Consider the following 8,382-nt stretch of genomic DNA (forward strand, 5'->3'; position numbering starts at 1 on the left):
CTTTGGCCAAATCTCTTTATATTGCACCCTCAAGTCAACCATAAGGTAGCATTCTAGGTCCTCTGTAAGTGCCAATTTTTTCAATGAATTTAGGTATTCTAATTTGGTACTCTATGCTCATAACGTAAGAATATGAGGGCCTCTTTCCTTCGAAACTCGTTTTTCTTATATGTAGACAGTCAAGCGACCGAAGATTTACAATGTGAAGTATCCACAATATCATAGGCCTTTGCAATCTCTTTGATAGCATAGTGCCAATCTGTGCGAGACCTCGGGGCATTGTGCTTTTCCAGTAAATGAGGAGATAGATGAGTGCTCGAGCAAAGAGTCTAAGATGAAGCATACAAACCAAGATTAGATTCCCTGTTGAGAGGAGGTCTAGTGCCGCTACTAACTGTCTCGCAGACATCCTGTTTGCTTTGATCAACACGCAATAAACGAAAAGCTCGGAACTAACACAGGTTCGCAGGAATAATAACGGGACACTAGAGTGTTGCTCACGTGGCTACTGGGTTCAGAGTGAACCATAACGATTTCTGTAAAAGCCTTAGAGAGGAGAAAGTAGCATATTATACTTTGGAATACTTGTGTGATAGTCCCGCACTTCGAAGAGTGCTCATATGATCTCTAGGGGCAGATTAGATTCGCCAAAAGATCGGAATGTCTTAAGTACAAGTTGGGTTAAGTATACGAAAATTTTTGTAGCCATCAAGTGGGATCTTTTTATTAGCAACCGAACCACTGGAAAGTAAGGAAGAATTTATTGGCCATTTGATCAAAGGCGCACAAAAACGGCGAGGGGTCGGATAAAAAGTGTTAGGAATTTAGACAGAGAAGACAAGGAAGACCCGTATTGACGCTTCGAAAGCACTTAAACTGCGTGAGAAACTCAAAATTCTAAAATAAATACCTACTAACTATTGTTTTGAAATCCCCGGCACGAATAAAATACTTAAATGAAAAATAGAGAGTAGTGTGATACATTTATAGGTCATCTGAAGAACGTTTACTCTATTTCGAATCAGTTTTCGAGAACATCCTTCAAAGGTTACAAGTCTTTTAATGAATAATATCTGATTTATCGAAGTGCCCCACCACAGTCCAAGTGGGGGGTCTACCAAGATCAGCATAATAATATATTTAAAATTGTGTAGAAGCACTAGGTGCTGCTCGGATCAAGTAATAAATAAAATCCAGTTTATGGCACGATTTAGTTTATATTGGTTAATTTATATCCAGGAAATTTACTAAATAATTACTTTTTTTTTGTTAAAACTGCTGCTCTAAATGGCACCAAGAATAAGGTATTACAAATAGCGTACTTTGGCAGAATTTAATGATTTACCATTGACCCAGTTTATAAGGCCCAGCTTTGGATTCTCTATTCCCTGAAAGACTGAAAAGATGGATGCAAAATGCCAATCCATGAAAGGTTAATTTGTTTCAAGGGAATTATTCCACGACGGTCGTCGCAGCCGAATGGATTTGTGTGGCTACCATTCGATAGAGCCCGGGTACGATACCGATTGTGAACATGAAACAAAAGTTTTTTTGTAATTGCGGTCGCCCCTCGGCAGATAATAGCAAACCATCGAGTGTTTTACTTTAATGAAAAAGCTTCTCAAACAAAATTATCTACTCTGAGGTGACGGCATACAACTGTAGGTCTTTCCACTTCTGGTACAATCAAGAAACGCACCGCAAAGCGTGAAGCCAAATATACCGTTAATTGGTTTTTTAATTTTTTATATAAATATAACTCAAAGTTACACACATTCTAAAAAATTCAATAAATTTTCAACAAAACCACAAACTATTTAGTCATTTATCAATTTTGGAAATTTTTCTCAAAAAATCTTGGGTACGCAGTTTTATACATATATATATATAATTGGCGCATATACCCAGTTTGGGTGTTTGGCCGAGCTCCTCCTCCACAATGGGGGGATCTACAGTTTCAAGCCGACTCTGAACCGCAGATATTATTTATGAGGATCTTTTTTTTATAGTCCATTCAATTTTAGTAGCTCAACATTTTACGGTTTTGCGCATTCCTACTGACAAATTTTCTAGTTTTTGGTGTAGCAGAATATTTTTCCAAAACTCCCCACTCCCCGGGTTTTGCGCATGGGTAGGGACATACTACTTGGTAGGCTCACCAAATCAAATTTAATCACTACCTCTATATGATTAGAGCGTGCAACAAAAAACAACTTCTTTTGTTATTCAAGAAACATTTCATATGCGCGTAAAACTATAGATTTTATGCGAAATGTTGCATATTAAGACTTTCATTTTATAATAAATTAAATTTTTGAAAGGGCTGTAAATTTCAAAGGAGAGCAATTCAACTGAGGTAACTACTTCATATACATTATTTCACAGGAAGAAAGTTAAGTGAGTATAAGAATTGTAATAAAATCAAATTTTAAGGACTCCCTTCAAACTCTAAAGCCCTTTAAAAGATTGAATTGAAGCGAAAATTAAAAACTGAGTATGCAGCATTTATTTCATCATATGCTATTTTATACGATATTCTATAAATTAAAAGCCATGGATCACCAGCTATTACATTGAGATGAACTCGCTACATATTTTATAAACCTACTGAGAATTGCAGAAGTATGCGTAAGTTATGGAGATTGTCACACTGACGATATGTTCTCGGCATAAGTGGCCACTTTAACCCCCTCTAAAATTTACATATTATTGAAAGAGTAACTTGTTTACGAAAATGGTTAGGTAGGTAGGTAGGTAGGTGAAATGGTTGAAGTACCGGTCTGGTACTCCTCAAGTACCACTAAAGCGCCGTTTTCATACCATTATGAGACCTCCAACAGGCAGATATCTACAGCCAGCCAGAGCTGTTGATATAATGGAGGAGATTAATTGGATTTAGGCTGGGGCACTGCATGAAAATGGTTATAGCACTAAAATTTAAAATTAAAACAAATTTATTATTTTCTAAAAAAACATTTAAAACTTTTCAGTTTTATTTATTTTTTATTTTATGTACACATATTACATATTTTTTATATAAACTTATATACAATATTGTTGTAAAGTTTAATTTCTTTCATCTAAATTCGTTTCTACAGCCTAAACAAAAATCGTGTTTACAACATAATGCATACTTACCCACATCAAGACCAGTAAATATTAAAAAAAGAAAGAAATATTTTGGGTAAAAAAACAACAACAAAAATTAACTGGTCTTAATAAAGGTATAGCACTTAAATCGAGCGAAAATGTGGTGAGTTCCAAATAAAAAACATTTTTAACAGAATAACAACAAAAAATATATATATATAAAAAAACCTAAACAAATCATTGCATATGAGTATGTATGTATGTATATAAAAATAGTAATAACTTGATGTAGAGCATCATGACTAATTTGTACACGTTTAGAAATTATGTTAATAGAAAAGTGATGGAAAATAATTTAAAAAATTTAAGAAAAAAAAAAAAATGTTTTTAAACTAAGTAGAGTGGTGCAAAAAGAGCGCGCGAAATTAAGGTGCTGGCGTCTTCATACAACTGTACATTTATACATTTATATTTATACAAAAGAATAGAGAAGGAGCGTTGCGGCTTGAGGATGGATGAAAGCACATTAACCAGTGGGAAGAATGAAGCGTTTGCACCAAATTTACTATCCGCTAATCACGAAATCCATATGCTCCAGCTAAAGGAGCTGGAAAAGCTGATACATTTGCTAGTACATAAAGTTTGCTTATGTTTCATTAAATCAGTCAGTTTTTGTTAGCCCGCGTAACTCCTCTCCTCATTCTTCTCTATATTCGTGGCAGCCTTTTTGTTTGTATGTGTGTGTGTGCTTTCATGCATTTCGCCTTTGCTTATGAACAATTCGAGGGTTTAGGTATCGCAGTAACGCGCTCAATCCCATCCATGACTGGCTGGTACCCACACTTTCTCCCACACTGGCTTCCACACACGCTTCCATTCCTGTACTTTCACCTCCTTCCATACGGGCACCTGTATGGATTTCCATTCATCTTTCCACGCCTGCTTCTTCTCGGTTGCCCACGCTTGCTTCTTTTCTGTGCGCCAGATTTGCACCTTTTCCTCTACCCAGGTTTCACGCTTCTCCTTCACCCAGATTTGTTTCTTTACTGGTTTCCAAATTTGCACCCATTCGATTTTCCATTCCAGCTTCTTATCCGGTTTCCATGCTTGCTGTTTCTCGGTCTTCCATTCTTGCACTTTCTTCGTTTCCCATTCTTGCTTCTTTTCGATCTTCCACTCTTGCACCTTCTCGGTCTTCCATTCCTGCTTCTTTTCGGTTTTCCATTCTTGTTTCTTTTCAGTGCGCCACACTTTCTTCCATACTGGCTTCCAGATGAGCTTCTTACGCCATAAATCGTGACTGGTGTATTCCCAACCTTCGTGATCTTTGCCCAGATACTTCTCACCAGGTATACCCATTTTCACCCACTCCGGCACGAACATCTGCTTCCATTCGGGTACTTGCACTTCACGCCACACTGGCACTTGTATGTCACGCCAGATCGGTACTTGTATCTCCTTCCACACGGGTACTTTCACTTCACGCCATACTGGCACCTGGATTTCTTTCCATACGGGCACTTGAATTTCACGCCATACCGGCACTTGTATCTCTTTCCACACCGGTTTTGTTATCTTCTTCCATTCGGGCACTTTTTCTTCCTTCCAGGCGGGCACTTCACGCTCCTCAACGTGCGGCTTCTTGACAATCTTCCAATCGGGCACTTGCACCTCCTTCCAAATGGGCACTTGTACCTCTTTCCAAATGGGCACCTGTATTTTCTTCCATTTCGTTTCCCAGGCCTCCTTCTTCACCGTCTTCCACACCTGCACCCAGTCTTCCTTCCAAGTGAGTTTCTTCTTCCACACACCCTCGGGCGGGTGGGCAAATGTGAGGCTTACGATAAGCGCGCAGCTGGCGCCTAGAAGCTGTAAGAGATATTGGAAAATTAGGTATAGTAGTAATATACGTGTATGTATGTTTATTTTTGAGTATATAAATTAGTTAAAAATTGTAGCAACAGAGGGCGTTGTTAGTACGTTTTGATGGCATTGATGTAAATAACTTCATTTTTTAATTAAGTCCTTAGGCCTATGTGGGAAGTGAGTTCAATTTCCAAGGATTCGTTTGTTTCTTATCTTGTTTGAAGCAAAGTGAAGCGGAAAGCTGGTTGCGACAATGAAAATATATTCATTTTGATGCAAGTGTCAAAGAGCGTGAGTTTATACCGGCAAAAACAAATTTGAAAGCCTTAAATTGGAGGCAATAAAGGTCTAAGATTCACTTCACTTTTGTTGAGCGTTTGAAGGTAGCTTATAAGCTTATCCACTTTTCTAAGGGCCAAAGGTGCAACCGCAAAAGAGAAAATGGGTTCTATATGAATTGAAACCAAAAAACGCTACTCAACAGTATAAATAGAAGTAAGTAAGAATAAGAAAAATAAGAATAAGAAAGTAAATTTTGCTTCGTATTATTATTGACAGTGCAAAGTATTACGAAAATTATTAGCGCAACATATTGAAGTTCAAAAAATTTGCAATATATGTAGACTTGAAATTTTAAATTTTTATATTTGGTAGGATCGGTTGTTTATAGACAGTTGCTTAGACCTGCTGAAATCTGTAGCAAAACTACACACTGGCTGTTAGAAATAATCTTAAAAATAAGTGACCTGAAACGGCAATTTTTTGTAACGCTACTTCTTCATCTCGATTTAAACTCAAAACTTGTCACGTTAAAGTAGTCATAATAGCTGTTTACAAAATGCAGCTCCTTCGAACATTTGTTTTATGATTACCATGAATACCAAAATTTTATTTTTCTTATTTGTTCAAATGTATAAGATTTTCATTATTAAATCCAGAACAAATGAGTTATTTATTTCATATACGCCGAGATGGTGCTAACGAATTTTTTAGTACAAATTGTTGCGGTCTTTAAATATTATAAAAACTGGTCTAACTCTTCAATATAGAGCCTAATTCCATGACATAGTTTTCTAAATTTAAATGGCAAAATTGAGGTTTCACATTTAAAAAAAATTTAAACTCATAACAGTTTCCTTATTAATGTACTGTTACAGCAAAAAACTATTTTACGGTTATCGTGAATGCCCTTATGTTGTGAATTTATACTAAATTTCTGTGGAAGTTAGGTCAAAGTTGAGCTTTCTATTATATCACATAGGCAAATGCAATATTGTTTTTTTTTTTTGTATGTGCTCAGTGCTATTTATTTATGTATACTCTACTGCTGCCTCGCTACGTACTTAGTAAGCAGATACCCGGTATTTTTCACTGGTTTGCTGCACTTATTTGAGCATTATTCGAAAAGTTATGGGGATCCCAATGCAAAACAGGGATTACTGATCATAGTCTCAGCCATTAATTAACAACAGGAAACAATTTTAGGAAGGTTTTTTCAAAAATTACAAAAAAAATTATTTCACAAAAATTAAAAAAAATGAATAAGTAATTTTTTCCAAAAACAATTTTTTTTTTTAAGTATGTTTTAAAATATAAAAATGTTTAAAAGGCATTTCACTTTTAAAAGCTCTACTTAATTTTTCAGCATTCAATAAATCTCCAATTATTAAATTTTTTACAAAAATCTTTCAGTTTACTTCTTAATATATTCCAGCCTATAAATGAACAAATTTTTTGAAGAATTGATTACAATATCCAAAAAACTTGCATCACTTGATTTGGAATCCCTCAGCTATTTATAGCAAAGCTTTATTTTATGGATGTCGTGAATACCCCTATTTTATGAGTTGATGAAATATTTTTACTTGAATTTAGTTCTAGCGTTTAATATTTCTTAAATTGTAAAAATAGGATTATTATTTAATCTAATAACTCAGAGACTAGTTTTTATATAAAATGTGAATTTAAAAGATCTATAAATAACATAAAAGATGTCTAAATTATTTGCAAAGGAATTTACTAGAAACTAATTTTATAGCAAGAGCTTTCAAATTATATAATTTTCTGTCAGTCAATTGCTGTTGATGTGTCCTAAAACTTAATTTCGTACAATTTTTTTCCAAACTTATACCCCAATCTTTATTTTTAAAAAATTAGTTATTTGTTCACGTGTCCTACAAATCCTAATTTTACGTGACTTTAATGTCGATTCATTGTAAGCTTTACTCAGCTTATATCCTTCAAAGTGCGTTACGTAATTTATTTCCGCAAATAAGTTTTTTGGTAAAATGCTTTAATATTTTAGGAGCATTCGCGCAGCATGTTTAATCCTTGGGCTACATGTAAAAATTTTTAAGATTTCCGTATTTTTCAAAATTATATTTTATTATATTTGCTTATTTTTGCTTCGGTTGGTTTAAAATTCTTATATTTTTATTTAATTCAAATTTGTTTTATTCCGAGAGTTTATTTCGAATTTTTTCACATCGTAGAGTTTGTCTTTAAGTATATTATATGTAGCATTTCATTTTTAAATAAGCAGCACAACAAATATATTTCACTATATTTGCGTTAAATTTTCTTTAAACAGTCACATAAATTGTATAAAATTATTTTGAAATATTTTTTTTGCAATTATTCTTGCTTGTCACATAAAAACACCCACCAATAAATTTAGGGATCTCATCGCTTGAACCCCTTGCGTCGCGTTTAAAGGCGAGAACTTTTTAACACCAGTGAATGTGTGCCTCCGTTGAGGTCTTTCAAAAACACTACCCACATTTCTCCGCTGCACATCTATTTATATTTTGGAAAACAAAAATTGTTTATCAACGCCAAAAGCGGCGTCAAAAGCAGCACGAAGACTGTGGTGGCAACTTTGTGCAACGAACGGAGCAACAACTGCAAACACAAGCAGCAGCAACAGCAGCAGCAGTAGTGGAATGAGCGCAAAAAAAAAAATGTAGTAACAAAAGCTTCACTTCACTCAACTTATGATAGCGCCGTAGTGTCGTCGCTGCTACTGCTACTGGTCAATTCGTAAATGAATCCAATGTCAGCCAGAAAGGCATCACTGAACAATTACCAAAAATTGCGCTTAGTCCGAACCTACCACAATGGCGCGCAGCTAGCAAACGCATTGCAAAAACAACAATAATTAAATACCCAAAAATATTTCTTTTAGTCAAAAACAGCTGGCTGCGACGCTGGTGGAACTCAATGAGAATTCAACACACTCGGTAGCGCTTAAGAGCAGCAAATGCAAACCACAATAAAGTGAATCGCTGACTCAACACACTTATACGCAAAGCGCTGCTGCACTTCGGATCAGTTGAGAGTGAGAATGAAATCCACAATCGACGGCAGTCGAAAAGTGAGAGTCAACTAACGAATGCAAGTCGTCTGGCGGTAAATTCGTTAAATTTG

General features: G+C 35.3%; 1 protein-coding gene across 2 annotated transcripts; it reads right to left on the bottom strand.

The window, feature by feature from the left end:
- Positions 1–3,822: 3,822 nt before the first annotated feature.
- Positions 3,823–7,708, bottom strand: LOC129245742 (golgin subfamily A member 6-like protein 25). Of its 2 annotated transcripts, XM_054884090.1 has the most exons (4): positions 7,622–7,708; positions 4,636–4,959; positions 4,276–4,587; positions 3,823–4,230 (listed from the first exon to the last, which is right to left on the bottom strand). In XM_054884090.1, exons 1-4 carry the CDS (start codon positions 7,640–7,642, stop codon positions 3,901–3,903), a joined length of 987 nt encoding a protein of 328 aa, XP_054740065.1. In that variant the 5' UTR covers positions 7,643–7,708; the 3' UTR covers positions 3,823–3,900. The 2 variants fall into 2 exon arrangements, with proteins under 2 accessions (XP_054740065.1, XP_054740064.1); XM_054884089.1 differs by having other exon boundaries at positions 3,823–4,959.
- Between the last annotated feature and the right edge of the window lie 674 nt (positions 7,709–8,382).

The sequence above is a fragment of the Anastrepha obliqua genome, chromosome 4 (assembly GCF_027943255.1).
Source record: "Anastrepha obliqua isolate idAnaObli1 chromosome 4, idAnaObli1_1.0, whole genome shotgun sequence".
In the NCBI taxonomy this organism is placed as follows: Eukaryota; Metazoa; Arthropoda; class Insecta; order Diptera; family Tephritidae; genus Anastrepha; species Anastrepha obliqua.